General features: G+C 42.1%; 1 protein-coding gene across 3 annotated transcripts in view; it reads left to right on the top strand.

Annotated features, from left to right (window-relative positions):
• Nucleotides 1-15,334, top strand: part of LOC144019624 (MAM and LDL-receptor class A domain-containing protein 2) — a 61,010-nt gene that overhangs the window by 33,346 nt on the left and 12,330 nt on the right. For all 3 annotated transcript variants that reach the window (XM_077522801.1, XM_077522810.1, XM_077522817.1), the window contains exons 20-38: nt 29-148; nt 300-402; nt 1,010-1,157; nt 2,000-2,219; nt 3,154-3,274; nt 5,352-5,484; nt 5,560-5,638; nt 5,717-5,872; nt 6,616-6,741; nt 7,013-7,228; nt 7,312-7,431; nt 10,074-10,235; nt 10,360-10,451; nt 11,246-11,413; nt 12,329-12,505; nt 12,584-12,692; nt 14,544-14,666; nt 14,752-14,851; nt 15,002-15,161. In XM_077522801.1, the coding sequence (XP_077378927.1) occupies nt 29-148; nt 300-402; nt 1,010-1,157; nt 2,000-2,219; nt 3,154-3,274; nt 5,352-5,484; nt 5,560-5,638; nt 5,717-5,872; nt 6,616-6,741; nt 7,013-7,228; nt 7,312-7,431; nt 10,074-10,235; nt 10,360-10,451; nt 11,246-11,413; nt 12,329-12,505; nt 12,584-12,692; nt 14,544-14,666; nt 14,752-14,851; nt 15,002-15,161 (2,633 nt within the window). The remainder of the gene's footprint in view (nt 1-28; nt 149-299; nt 403-1,009; nt 1,158-1,999; nt 2,220-3,153; nt 3,275-5,351; nt 5,485-5,559; nt 5,639-5,716; nt 5,873-6,615; nt 6,742-7,012; nt 7,229-7,311; nt 7,432-10,073; nt 10,236-10,359; nt 10,452-11,245; nt 11,414-12,328; nt 12,506-12,583; nt 12,693-14,543; nt 14,667-14,751; nt 14,852-15,001; nt 15,162-15,334) is intronic.

The raw sequence follows: 15,334 nt of genomic DNA on the forward strand, positions 1-15,334 counted from the left end.
TATTCCTTTTGTTCTCCGTCTTTTTCAGGTGTCTGCGGATTTGATTCAGACTGGTGCGATTTTGAGAACGATGTCAGTCACATTGGTCATTGGGCACGCGAAAAAGGCACCAAAGACAATGTGGATCACACCTATGGAACTGTGAATGGTGAGTGTAATCATTAATGGCATGAAAGAGCAAGCAAAGGCCGTCCGTCACTGCAATAAACAATAATCACACAATCTGATAACGCTTTGGGTCAAATTGTACAACTTCCACTCAGCAAGTTCAGTGAAACATAATGGACTCTTTCTTTTAGGTTACTATATGACTTCATTCATGTCAAATTCTGAACAACCTGTGGTCGCTCAACTGTTGTCACCTGACTTCAGTTCACCTGTGGAGACGTGTGTACGATTCTGGTGAGTCCAGTGTTGCCGTAGTGCACCTTTTAGGCCTGTTTCACACCGCATATAGCAAAGTACAATGCAGCATCAACAAATCTATTTATTGTTTATTTTTGCTCTTACATAAATTTTAATTAAATTCAGTGGTATTGAGATTTTAGACTGAAAAGAGTAATATAGTTTGGATACAGGCTGGGAAAAGCTTGAAGAAGCCTAAAATACACCCTCAAAGTGGTTCTCAAATATCTAGAGCCTGAACTCCCTGACATCCTGCCGTGTCGTTTAATCAGAAGAACCATTCCCCTTTTTTTTTGCTGCCATTGGTCGACTTGTCCTGCGCTTCCATAAATGTAAAGCCAAGGCTTTTCATTTATGGAAGGTGACAAATCTACATTGAGCCTAATTCACATCCATATAAGGGGGAAAAGACACTTAGCTACTTCCTGTTTGGTAGCTTGACAACCAGTGACAAAATATAGTAACGCCCATCCTCCCTGCGCTCTACATCAAGGTGAATTCTGCGATATACAAGTGCGGTGTGAAAGCCCCATGATTTGCTGTTGTCTGAAGATGAAAAATATAGTTAAATATATGTGCATGGCCATGTCGCATTTTTAACCAGGTATCGGCTGCCTGCTGGAGCATCTAACATGCTTTCTGTCCATGTGCGGAGCGGCGAAGTGGGTGAGGCTCTTTGGCAGCGGTCTGGAGCTCCCTCTTTGGACTGGGAGGTGGCAGAAGTCACTGTGTTCTGGCCAACAAAGTTCAACGTAAGACCTTACATTTTGGAAGTACGGTGAAGTAGTGGTTGGCACGTCTGCCCTTTGCATGTGCTGTGAGTTTTCTCTGGGTATTCTGGATTCTTGCCACGTTCCAAAAACAATCATGTAAAGCCTCTATCCCACTGACGTTTTTGAGTGTTTGCTAATGTAGTGAATGTTGATTCACTAAACAGTCGCCAACAGCTGTCATGGTTTTTTTTCTTGTCGCAAGGACATTGTGAACATGTTCAAGAAAATGATCGTTCTGACCTTGAACAAAACCTGAAAGGAAATAAACATTCACTAACTTCAAAAACACTCACAAATGTTTGCCCCCTCAGTGGGATGCAGATTTAAGTTTCATTGGAGAGAATTTAAATAGGAGTTAGAATACTTTTATAGCAATACAGTAGTCTAGTCTAGTCTAGCATGTCTGTAAATTTGGTAGACGCTCTACCCCTCACTGGGTAGATGCCACACCACCAGCGCAATTTGGTGACAAAATGTAGACTAGATTTTAGACTCGCTAAAATCACATCTTAGTTGTGACAAGGTGGTGATATGCGATTTTTGGTGGATTTGTACGAGGTGCAGGCAAACAGATTTTGAGCTCCGCGGACCTGTGAGGCATGCCATCCTATTTCATTCATAAACATGACAGCACCCTGGATCAATTCCTCTGAATCACTGTAGAAATCAATTCTTTGAACGAGTAAAAGAATACCAATAGAAAGAAAACTCCACATGTGCACATAGTTAGACCACACTTTGTGCATCTCAGCACAAACATTCTAGAAAATGCATGAATGAACACAACACAAAATGTACTTCCTCCATTCTACTCTCCCAAGGTGGCGTTTCGGGCATCCCACGAGCCAGGCATAAATTCCACGGTCCAACTAGACGATTTTTCCGTGACGGAAGGGGCTTGCTCTGCCACGGCCAACTGTGACTTTGAATCGGGACCGTGCAACTGGCTCAACAGGCTCACTGAAGATGGACACGGGTGGGTGCTGGCAAATGGGGGCTTCCAGGGTCCACCTGCAGACCACACCACCGAATCTCCGCAAGGTAGAGCCCCACTTTGTTTACTAATGCCTTCAAACTGAGACACAGACGAAGGGCTTTATTTTCGTGACTAACGTAAATCCTGAACTTCGTAACTTTACAGAAAATACAAATATTAATGCATGTACCGTATTTTCCGCACTGTAAGGCGCACCGCATTATAAGGCGCACCTTCAATGAATGACATATTTTAAAACTTTGTCCATATATAAGGCGCACCGCATTATAAGGTGCACCTTCAATAAATAACATATTTTAAAACTTTTTCCATATATAAGGTGCTACAGTAGAGGCTGGGGTTACGTTATGCATCCATTAGATTGTGCTGCGCTAAAGGGAATGTCAACAAAACAGTCAGCTTGGTCAGTCAAACTTTATTAATAGATTACAAACCAGCTTTCTGACAACTCCATTCACTCCCAAAATGAATAAACAGCGGTTTTATTATTTTCTCTGCGGTAAAGTATTAGTATTAGCCAGCGATCCAAGATGGCGGGATCTTCTGCCGATCGTGCAGGGTCACCGATAGCGTCTTGACAGCGAGACCTGTTGCGACTCAATATTGATCCATATATAAGGCGCACTGGATTATAAGGCGCATGGTCAGCTTTTGAAAAAATTGAAGGCTTTTAGGTGCGCCTTATAGTACGGAAAATACGGTACTTAAAACGTAATATAGAAGTTTAATATTGAGCCTCAGGTAGTCTGACTTAAATCATCTGCTCGCTGATGTAATGAAAACCCCACAATGTGCAACAGATGATTAATTCTCGTCACGTTAACCATTACGGTGAGTTACTCCCGATTTACTGTACATCCTGTGGTCATCTCCTCCCTGTCCCAAATGAAATTATTGTGTGGGAGTATTTGACAATCCAATCAAATGTGCTGGATTCAGTCATAATACTGTAGCAATTGCTTGTGTGTTTGCATTCAGGTCTCTTCCTGTTGAGCTTATCACCACGCACCAGCACCAATGTGGCTCGCATAGCATCAGAGTGGATCCAACTCAAAGATGCCACAGTCTGCCTCACCCTATGGTACCACATGGATAGCAGGTCAGCAGAAAACAAAACCCACACCAAACGGTGTTTTGACATTTCCGTGGATGCACTTTATCTTGCTTGTTTCCTCGTTGACTTCCTCAAACTGTGAGCATAATCACCTGCTTCACTTTGTGCAAAACAACACATACACTGGGTCAGAGTTCAGTGCACAGAAAATAAACTTACACACACATGCACACCCGCCCCCACCCTCACACACTCAAAAAAAAAAAAGCATTTAAAAAAAACAAACCATACTAATTAGCCATAATAATTAGATTTGAATTATCTGATCATAACTTTTTTTTAATACTGTATGTAACACATAAATAATAACAATGAGCACCACTTTGGTAAATAATGAACAGTTCTTCAAAGAAAGGATTCAAGCTGTTTAATGCCACTCCAGGTTGATGTTTGCTGTCAAACTGAATATAAAACAAAGAGAGTTACATCTTGTGTTTTTAAAACAACCACAATTCTTAGCCTTTCAGTTTGTTAGCTTAATGCTAATTCTAAGTAGCATCTGTAGTGTTCATAAGCCTTTCAGCAACTTGGGCTCTGGGTGGAGGAGTGGACTTGCCTTGGGTGCCGGTTGGCGTGGGTTCGCTTCCCCGTCTGGGAGACCATGTCTGTTTGTGTGCGTGTTTGTGTGAGTGAGTACAACAACAAAAAAAAAGCCTTTAGGCAGGGTTAGTAACAGTACTTAGGTTAGGGCTGCTTGATTATGGAAAAAATAATAATCACTATTATTTTGGCAATAATTGAAATCATGATTATTTAAACAATTATTTTTTTTTTAATACAAAACAATAAAATGTTTAAGCATTTAAAAATATTAAGACCAATTAAAAAAAACAAAAAAACAGATATACTATAATTCTGTGCGTTCCTTATGGCCCAAACAGAATTTATAATAATTTATATTTATTTATTTATGTTGGCAAAAACTTGAAGTTGGAGTGCAGCATGTGCACTGTGCAGTAGGACATTTTTTGTTGTTGTACAAAACAAGAAAATGTTTCGTAATCGAAATCGTAATTGAATTTCAATTAATTGCACATCCCTAACTTAGGCATGTATATATTTTTTAGATTCTGAGAAGCACAGCTAAATGGCGCAAACAGTATATCCGTCCATCTGTTTTAAGGCAGGCATACCACAAAGAACACAACGACCAATTAAAGCCGTTTAACAAAAATGGTTTAATTCTGTCCTAAAACACCATAGCACTTAATGGCACAAAAAAATGAAATATGCAAACTGAATGTTTGGCCGTAAATTTTTCAAATGATGCCACCGTCCAGTCACAGAAGACAAACAGAGATTACATCATTGTCAACCGAGAGTCATCAACTGTCCTATACAGAATATACAGCATGTGGAATAATAAAAAGAGAAACATCCATCCATCCATCCATCCATCCATCCATCCATCCATCCATCCATCCATCCATCCATTTTCTTGACCGCTTATTCCTCACAAGGGTCGCGGGGGCTGCTGGCGCCTATCTCAGCTGGCTCTGGGCAGCAGGCGGGGGACACCCCGGACCGGTTGCCAACCAATCGCAGGGCACACAGAGACGAACAACCATCCACACTCACACGCACACCTAGGGACAATTCGGAGCGCCCAATTAACCTGCCATGCATGTCTTTGGAATGTGGGAGGAGACCGGAGTACCCGGAGAAGACCCACGCGGGCACGGGGAGAACATGCAAACTCCACCCAGGAAGGTCCGAGCCTGGACTCGAACCGGAGACCTCAGAACTGGGAAGCGGACGTGCTAACCACTCGACTACCGTGCCGCCCAAAAGAGAAACATTGTAAGAATATTTTATCATTCTTGTGGTTGTTATTTAACATTGTCAAACTAGTTACTGGACTGTAATGACTCTTCATAGTCAAGCGCTCAGGTACTCAAGGCATCACTGTATTGGAATATAATATTCACGTCGTTCACCACTAATGGTCTTGTTTATTAAACGAGAGGCCATGCATTTGACTCTTAAACAGTCTTAAATGTGACTTCTTTAAGCCCAGAATTACTTACAGTATACTTGTTTTCCCTAAACGGATTGAACGCAGCGAGTCCGGGATCTTGCGAGTGCTCGTTCACTCAGGCCTGTCGGAGGACGAGGTGGTTTTCCAGAGAAACGCCACCAGTGGACACAGTTGGAAGAGCTTCACTCAAAGTTTAGAGCAGCGAAAACCTTTCCAGGTAGCCCAAAGTTAGACTTAATAGCTGATCGAATTTGGTCGCAATGCTGCAGATGATCTGTCTCATTATGTTTAGTTGCTGATTGAAGCACAGACAAGCAAAGGAGGCTTCATTGCCATCGATGACATCAGTCTGACACCCGGTTCTTGTCAAGGTACTAGCTTAGTTGTGTTTATCTACTACAGTCCGTCTCAATATATTTAAAATAATTCATTTTCATTTGTCCTTGCAGTGAATGAAACAACATCGACGTTTGTGGGCTGTACATTTGAAAACGACACGTGTGACTGGGAGGACGTTAGCGTCGGCCAGGGTCAGTGGCAAAGAGGAAGGAACGCCACTGGGAACGCTGGACCGTCTGTTGACCACACACTTGGAACGCTGCTTGGTGAGACCATACATCCAAACTGCCCTTCTGTTGTTGTCTCTACTAATAAGTGCAACATTGAATATTCAGGGGAACAATGGTTTGTCATTGGGGTGGTAGGTACCTCATAGTCTTACGTAAAACGGAAAATACCAATAAATACCAAATGTAACTTTTTGTGAGATGCCTATTTTGTTGTGCTGTAATTTCTGAACATTGTGGCATTTTGACAAATGCATGTGAGGACTGATTTTAGGATTTGGGTTAGAATCTCAGCTCGATGTAGAGGTTACACGTTCTTCGTGTGCTTGTGTGGGTTTTCCCTGTGATTATATTGTCAATAGGTGTGAATTTGAGTATAAATGGTAGTTTGTGTATAAGCAATTAACTCTTTGACCGCCAAAAACTTTTAATAACGATCAGTAAAATCACGACGTATATTGCCATAAACGTTAAATAACGTCAACAATTAAAAAAATAATAATTCTCAGTGCAACGTCTTAAGTGCAGCGCTGCCTGGTCAATGGGTTGTGGAATCTAAAACACTCTAAACTATTGCCAGCAGATGGAAGCATTGTATCTTTTTTCATCAATGATCAAAGCCTCTGTCATATCAAAGTTTTTCTTTAATAACATCTGGCAGTAAAAGAGTTAATGAATTTATTAGGCTGTAGCTCACCATTGACCTGATTGAGGACAAGCACTATAGATCTGTCTATCTCGTTTAGCCTGGCCTTACTGACATCAAATTCTGTATTTTCCAGGCTGGTACATGGCGGTGACTCCAAACAATGGGGATCACATGAGCCCTGCCGCCTTGCAGAGTCCCACCATGAAACAGGCCGGCGTTGACTGCACGCTCCACTTCTATTACAACATGTACGGAGAAGGTGTGTTACAATGTCGGCTACCATTATTAATCCAATTGGCGAGTTTTCTCTAAACTTCACAATTGCTTATTTTTAACCCATAGACAGCTCTCTGGTTTTCGTGTTGTTTACAACGCGACTGCTCAACGTAAGGTGCACAGGCAAAAATCAAATCTTAACAGCAGCAGCTTCCGTCCTAGACTTTTAAGTGCATGCCATGTTCTGGAAGAAATAAAAACCCAAATGTTCAGTCTTCCCCTGTTTAAAAACAAAATCATTCCAACCTGTGCAGACACGGAGGAGTTGAAGGTGCTGCTCGGTGAGAGCTCTCGCACCACTGTCCTGTGGTGGCAGTCGGGTGGCGGTGCCGATTTGTGGCAGCGCGGCGAGGTGTCGCTCGGTAGAAGGCGTCAGGATTTCACCGTCTTCTTCGAAGCCACCCGCGCTTTCGACAAGCCAGGCTACATTGCCGTTGATGACGTGAACTTCACCAGCTGCAAACTGCCAGGTAATAGATTAGACGGTACGGACACTCGGTGTACTTTTGGGGTGAGATGGTCACTGTTCTTGGATTTTTGTTTTTTCTTCCAGAGCCCCAACCTAGTTGCTCAGACAATAGGTTTACTTGCGATAATAACGTGTGTGTGGAGAAGAACCGAGTGTGTGACTTCACAGATGACTGCGGTGATTGGAGTGATGAGAGCAATTGTGGTAAACCTTTTTTATTGGTTTTTTTTTTTGTGATAGAGCCTGGAATAAGTTACTGGAATTTCAATGTGAAAGATTTGAGATACAAGCATTCTCACAAATCTAATAATAGTCGAATCTTAAGGCACCAGTGTACAGTAGTCTGAAAGATATTAAATGTGTATTCGGTGATATTAAGCATCACATAATCAAATAAACACTATTTTGCATTCACAGCATTTACATCAAATTGTGCTAAACCCAGTAAACAAGAACAACTACACTTACGTCTCCGGTCTATATTTGTGCCCAGCACAAGTCTGGTATGCTTGTAGTTAACTCTGTGTATGGCCGGGCTACTAGTTTTGGCCTTTTTGCAGATGCACAAAGATTTCTGCAGTTAGAAAAAGGAGTTGTACGCCGCTGTAGGCGTGAACAAACTGTCTTGATTTGCAACAAATTGAAATGGTTCCTCTCATTTTCCCTTTAAACCGGCACACGAGAGGTGTGTGCTGCTTGATATGGCGGAAGCAGAAACTGATTTGTTGGAGTCTATGCAGGAGATCAAAGCTGTCTGTGATGTGGGCACTTGAAGACTGAATTCCACCCTGATTGTTCATCTCCGTATGTGACCCCACCCTTTTAACTCATTTACTCCCAGCCATTTTCAATGAAGCAACCCCCTTCCATCCTGGCTGTTTTATTGGATTTTAACTGATTTTGCAAGGCCCACAGTATATTGTGTTCTATTGCTATAAAAATATGGAACCTATCTAAAGAAAGATGAGAGTACCTTCTTTCACCCGGGAAAAAAAGTATATTTCTATCCGTTTCCGTTTTGCAGCAATTAGCATTAGAATATAGCGAAGTTTCATCATGAATCAGGTTGATCTCTTACACTCTGCTGCCACCTGCTGGTTGTTTTTGGAATAACTACCATTGCTTCAACCGTTCTCTTCAGTTCAGAGGCTGCATCAACGCCTTCTGTATGCTCTAGCATAAAAAAAAAAAAAAACAACAACATATAAATACATCCTGCGATTGGTTGGCAACCAGTCCAGGGTGTCCCCCGCCTACTGCCCAGAGCCAGCTGAGATAGGCGCCAGCAGCCCCCGCGACCCTTGTGAGGAATAAGCGGTCAAGAAAATGGATGGATATAAATACATCTTTGGGACACTTAAAACATTTTTAATAGAACGTATTTATTCGTTTTTGGGAGCAAATGAGCTAAAAACAGAATATGGATGATAATAATTTGTCCAAATAATTGATTTCTACTGTGACTCAGATTGTTCCATGCACGCTCTTGTCAGATTAATGAGTGAAATATGATGACATCCATTAATGTGGAGCTCCGAATCTGTCAACCTACATCTCAATCACATTCACCAAGTTGGGGTTACACGACCTGCGCCACAACTTCCAGCAAGCATAAAGTTTAGTCTACGTTCTGCCATGAAATTTATCAGGGGCACCAGGGACACCCAGCATGGTGCAAAGTCGTTTACTAAATTCCCAAACACGCTAAACAAGGCTTGCACCGGCATGAAAATCAAGAAGTTTTACCCCGGGTTTTCACTGGATGCGGTTGCGGTGCGGTTGCGGTGCGGTGCGTCTTGACTGCGTGCTCCGGACGGGTCAATTTTTTTGTCAATCCACACCGGCTCCGCACAGCTGCGGTCCGGCAGCTCCGTCGCCGCCCACTTCCCAACGTGTCTCGCGGGACCGCGCGCGCGCGATCATGTGGCATTTCACAACGACAAACATACAGAAAGTCTGTGCTCAACAGAGAAGCAGAAAGAGAGGTGGACTTCTTTTGATTTAACCTTTTCTTCTTCTTCTGCTATGAGATTCCATGCAGCATCCTTTTTTTGGTTGTCCTTGTAAAGTATATTAATAACGAGAGTCGGGTCAGTGCGGGTCCACTCTTTATTTCTGTCTTCCCCGTCCGGCTGCCGCTCAGTACGGCAAGCGAGACGGGCACAACAAGCAATCGCGAACATCAAACTCACAATACATTACAGTCCTTATAAAAAGGATGTGCCGTGTCATATATTATTTTGTGGTTTTCCACCTCCAATATAAACCTCTCCTCGTCCATGTTCGCTGGTGTCTAAACCGTGAATGAGCACATGGCCCGGCGACGCCCACGTCACGTTTTGCTGAAAACTTGCGAAATAGGAGCTGGCGAGTGTTTTATTCTGAAAGGTAACCGGAAATTTATTTTGAAACTGCCTCGGTCTTCCTGTCCCGCTCGATGTGTTTTGTGCTAGCTTGCCATTTGCCGGAGGCCTACCGCTGCGGCGTCCGGCAAAAATAGAAAATAGGTCTATCCTTGCGGAAGGCTTGCGGCACACCGCAGGCCTTCCGCAGTCGACACGCAACGCACCCGCAAGCGGTGTAAACTGCACCATTCGAATGAATGGAATCTAATTGCTTGCGTCGCCTGACCGCACCGCAACCGCACCGCAACCGCAACCGGTGAAAACCCGGGGTTATATGCACAACCGCACTTGTGCGTTCTCCGAATATATCGAATACCAAATATAGTCTCAATGCTGAGATTAAAGTACACATAGTGCATAACAGCTATTTTTGCTTCGTTGACTTTTCTTTCGATATTTGTCGTTCTCAAGCACTTTCTGTCCCCGATTGATTAACTACAGAGCAACAAGGTGTGACAGAGCGCTGCAGCTTTGAACAAGGTCTGTGTTCTTGGGCTGACAGCCATTTGAACGAACCCGGAGCCAGATGGACTCGACAAAAAGGACAAGATGCCTGGCCTGCTGATGGACCCCCCCGGGATCACACCCTCAACAATGCTGCGGGTGATTGAAGAAATTGCAATGCACCAAGCCTGTTATGTTGACATGCTAGTCATGAAATTGGCTTGTTGCTGTGTCATTCATTGGTCATGTTTCTTCTTTGATGTGTCAAATGTTATTTTCTCAGGTCACTATATAACTCCAGAGACTCATCTCATGGAGAGGGGGCAGATATTGGAGATTCTCTCCAAAACTTTACTCCCCAGCTCAAATTGCACGGTGGGTTTAGTTGGAATTCATGTTCCATTTTGTAACATTACAGGAAACTTGAGTAAACTTATGGAATCAGCCGCACATGAATGTGAGTTATCGGAACCAAATCATCATGTACAGTAAGAGTCAGCAAGTCTTGCTCAAGTGAGACTTCCACTTTGCAAGTATCAAGGATTAAGTCCACCAGCATTTTTGTTTTTTTATTTAATTATTTGATTTGATGAAAACAATTGAACCAGCAATGCAACTTACTGTGACTCAGAAAAGAGCCTCGCAATTCAGGTCAATAGGAGTAAAACTATCAATTTAATTTATACTGAATACACAAGTGAATTCTATCAAGCATATGCTAATTCAAATATATTGTTGCATAAAGTATATTAGCTAGTGCGTCTTCAACGGATGCATAGTTTTACTTTTTTTGTTTGTTTGTTTTATTAACAGTGGTTAAGAGTTACTTAACCCCTTATCATACGAGCAATTTTGCCGAAAATGCTTTAAAAAAAAGTTGCATTCAAAAATAAATTTGAAGCTGTTCCTGAATCGCCATAGTTTATATATATTTTTTAAGAATGTTTGCCCGCCAGAGACCATCTGAATTTTAAGGGGTTACATTGTCTGCACAGTTAATAAAAATGTTATGATGACAAATTAATTCACTTTCCATTGCAAAATGTATTGGCATCAGTACAATTACGTCCTAGACTAATTTCACAACTTTCTGTTTCCATTTTTCAGTGTTTGGAAGCCGAAGTTATCCAGTAATAATGTGACTTGTGCATGAATGTGTGTCCATGCAGATCCGATTCTTCTACTACAGCCTGCAAGACAGCACAGGAAAACTTTTAGCACATTCCAGGATGTTCCGCTCCGGTACTGACGACACCGTACTGTGGCTCAGGACGCAATCATACAATTACAACTGGCAGAGTGCACATGTCACCTTCTCATCCTCTGTCAAGTGCAAGGTGAGTGTGCTGGAAGCTATCTAATTTGATCTAAATGTGCACCGTAGCACATGCGATAATAGTGTTGACATTACTCATGTTCACTTCTTGTCACCTGTCTTTTAAAATAATAGATTGCACAAATGCAGTTTATTCTTGGCCTAACAAGTGCTTCATCCATGTTAACTGATACAGGCAGCTTTATTAAGGGCAATATTGTGATATCGTGATATTAAAACTGCCACAATATCGTCGTCGTCATGTTCACAATATTTAAAAGGAACACATTTGTTAAAAAAGTCAGGTTGATTTCCATTTGTGCAGTTCTAGCACCCTCTGAAGCGATCAATGTGTGCTTGCATTAGCAAGTAAGTGCCTCAATATTGTTATTAGAGATTGTAGGTGGTTTATGTGCATTGCTGTTATGTACAAAAGCATAATATTGTTTTGTTTTTTTTTTTGTTTTTTTTTTAGTATGAGCTCTTTTTTAAAATATTGTGATCTTTTTTAAATATCGCCAACCCCCCTCACAATATCGTGATAATTATCATATCGTCAACTTCATATCGTGATAATATCGTATCGTGATGTTTGGATATCGTTGCATCCCTAACAATCAGCTAACAATTTATGTACATACACCAACTTGAAGGGATTAAAGGCATTCCCCTTAATTCAAGTGGGAAAATGATTTGATATAAAAAGTACTGTAATAGTGTTTTGAGTTCCAAGCGTGCTCACAAAGCAAATTAAACTCGCAAGGCAATGCTGTAGTTTGTGTGCTTTTTTTCCCCTGATGCCATTGATGGCAATGAGGAATGTTTTGACGACCTGGAAATAGAACTTAGTGTGGAAAAATCTAGTTACTTTCAGGGCTACTTAATAAAGGATTAAATATAGAAAAAACAATAAACAAATGGGATGTTTCTTCCTCAGGTGGTTTTCAGGTATGAGCGAGGCGCTGGTGTCAGAGGGCACGTTGCACTAGATGACGTGACCTTCTCCAAGGAGTGTGCCTTCGACCCCGACAACAGCCCACTGCCTGACACGTCGCCCACTTCAGCCTCCCCGACCACACCTGTAACCTCCTCTCCGCCCACCAACCCGTGTCAGGTAGATACTTCGAAAAGGCTGTGACATGACAAAGCATGCATTGTGTGCAAATGTATTTGTGCTTGTGTTACATTACAGGATGGTGACTTCTTTTGTTGGCGTTCAGAAGGGAAAATGTGCATTCTTTCCACATTAAAGTGCAACTACCGTCTTGACTGTCCCCAGGGGGAGGATGAGGATGGCTGTGGTAGGTTGCATGATGCGTTTGCTCTTTTTTTTTTCTTTATCCTGAAAAACAGTTTCAAAACATGAATGAGAGGTTGACTTTCACACAGGAAGTTACTTTGATTGTTCATCCGAGCACATTCACTCCCTTTCATTTCGTGTTGAAATAATGCGGCCAATCGTTTTATTTGTGATGTTGATTGAGAACATTTGGGTTTGACACTGAAAAGATGAGCATGAGACAAAAGAAGAACAGTTCAAATTTGACTTCCACATATTTAAAACTGGACCGGTTATACAAGAATTCTGTCTGTTACTGAGCTAATAATCTGCATGCTCTATTGGGTTTAACTATGGAGATTGATTATTTAAAAAGCAACAAAAGGAAAGGAATAGTATTAATTTTGTCAACGAAAACTTTAAAAAATAAAATAAAAAAATCAACACATTTTTTACCGGACTACTCTAAACTAGCCTAGACTAAAACCCTCATCAACAATAACTGAGATTAAATCCGTATGCATTTTCATCCACTAATGACGATGAGACGAAAATGTACTACACTTAAAAACTGGACTAAAATCTATGGATCTTTTAGTTCATGAACAAAAATGAGATGAAAATTATATGACTATAAAATCCTGTGTCTGCTAATCTGTCACTGTGACACTGTTATGTGACACATAGTGACACACCCCCTTTCAAATCTGCAACTCACGAGTGCAACAAGCAGAAACACGTGGGATAGACCGGAGGTGGATTCACGGTGAAAGGTTAAAAAAAATAATAATAATTATAGTTATAACGTAACATTAATCCAACGGATATAACGTTCCAACAATAATGTTAATCCGACCGCTAACTAATGCTGGCTAATTTACTAGCTTGTAGCATGGAGCCATAGTGGCCATTTGTTAATGTACTGTAATTTTGTGTGAAATTGTTTTTCATCAAAAAGATGAGAAAATTTTATGTGAAATAATTTCAGTTCCGAAATGTTCATAATCTGTTAACAAAAAATATACAGGGCTAAAATGATTGTCCTGCCTAAAACTAGACTAAAATGTTGACTAGACAAATTAAATTATGTTTCCTTGGATTAAAATAAAGTAAAATGCTAGATTTATATTTGACTAAATAAAAATGGAATGAGGTTGACTAATTATGATTAAAAACTAACAAGTGTGATTGAAACTGAGACTAAATTCATGTAAAATTAACACTACACTACAAAGGAATTAACCTCACTGTTGCAATACATTTGGAGTGGTTTATACATGTTTGTGATGTAAAATTATCACACTCGAGGGACAGGCCTCTACCAAGGCACCTGCCATCATTAGAAAATAGAGGGGAATGTCCAGAAATGCTGGTAATGTGAGCAAAAGCTGCCAGCAACATCAATCCTAGATATTCCTTTTTTTTTAGCTTCCCTTTAGCCAGTAAAATGCACTCACTATTGGATTTAAGCCGGGTGCAAAAATACTGTTGCAGTACTTTTGGAGAATGGTGTATGAATGTTTGGATTGAGAAATGAAATGCTATAGTGACAGTGTCATCTAGTTATTCAAGGGGCAAAATTACTTTTGATAGACCCCACAGGATAAGCGCTCAGGATAATAATAATTTGAAGAATTCGAGCCTTTGCTGGCCTTGATGAAAAGTGAGGAAAAACGATTGACAGTACAGTGTGTGTTATCAGACATCAACAAAGTGAATCACAGTCGGCTGCTGCGTCTCATCAAACGCTAAACAGCAGCTGCGTTGTTGTCGTCTTTTGTTTGCTGTTATTCTCGAAAAGCGTATGACTCAGGTGCGCATCCTTGCCTTGTTTCCGACATGCCTGCTCCCGTTCGGCCTTTGCACGTTGCAGGTCCATGCACATTCGAGAGGGGCCAGTGCGGCTGGACGGACCCCGGCGAAGGGCAGAGGAGGTGGCGCAGGCAGAAGGCCGGCAGCGGCGCTTGGCCGCCCACCGATCACACCACTCACACAGGTGGAGCCTCGTCTGGAGGGGAATTAGAGACAACTTGTGACCACTGAGTCAGAGGCTGACACTGTTTTTTTCTGTGGCTTCTCAGGCTTCTACATGAGCGTCAACTCGAGTCGGGCGTCGGCGCCGAGCGAGGCCCGACTCCAGAGCCCCCGTCTCCCGCCCTCGTCGCCCTACTGCCAGATTCTGTACGTTCGCTGTCAACCATGTTGTTGAATGTTGGTGTGACACACAAGTCAACACGTCCGCCCCGGCGGGTTGCTCAACGCCCCCCACCAGCTACCTTCACAAATCCAACACTCCAACTTCTTCCTTCCTTCGTTCGTTCCTCCACGCAGGTTTCACTTCCACATCAGCGCCGAGTGTGCTGGCTCGCTCAGAGTGCTGACGTGGCAAGCCGGTGGAAGTGAAGAAATCCTGTGGTCACGCAGCCGCAACACCGTCAGCCACTGGACGCCTGAATCTCTGGCCCTGGGGCCTCAGCCGCAACCTTTTGAGGTGCCCAACCCATAAACATGACTGCTTGTTCTCCCGCCTTGTGTTGCATTCAAATTTTGAAAAGCATAACTACTGCATGCACTCGTTTATATTGAATTAGCGAATTTACAGCACACATTTAAGCGTCATCACCCACAACATAAGTTACACCGGCGCAATCAAATAAGCATCAA

The sequence above is a fragment of the Festucalex cinctus genome, chromosome 1, assembly GCF_051991245.1.
Source record: "Festucalex cinctus isolate MCC-2025b chromosome 1, RoL_Fcin_1.0, whole genome shotgun sequence".
Lineage (NCBI taxonomy): Eukaryota > Metazoa > Chordata > Actinopteri > Syngnathiformes > Syngnathidae > Festucalex > Festucalex cinctus.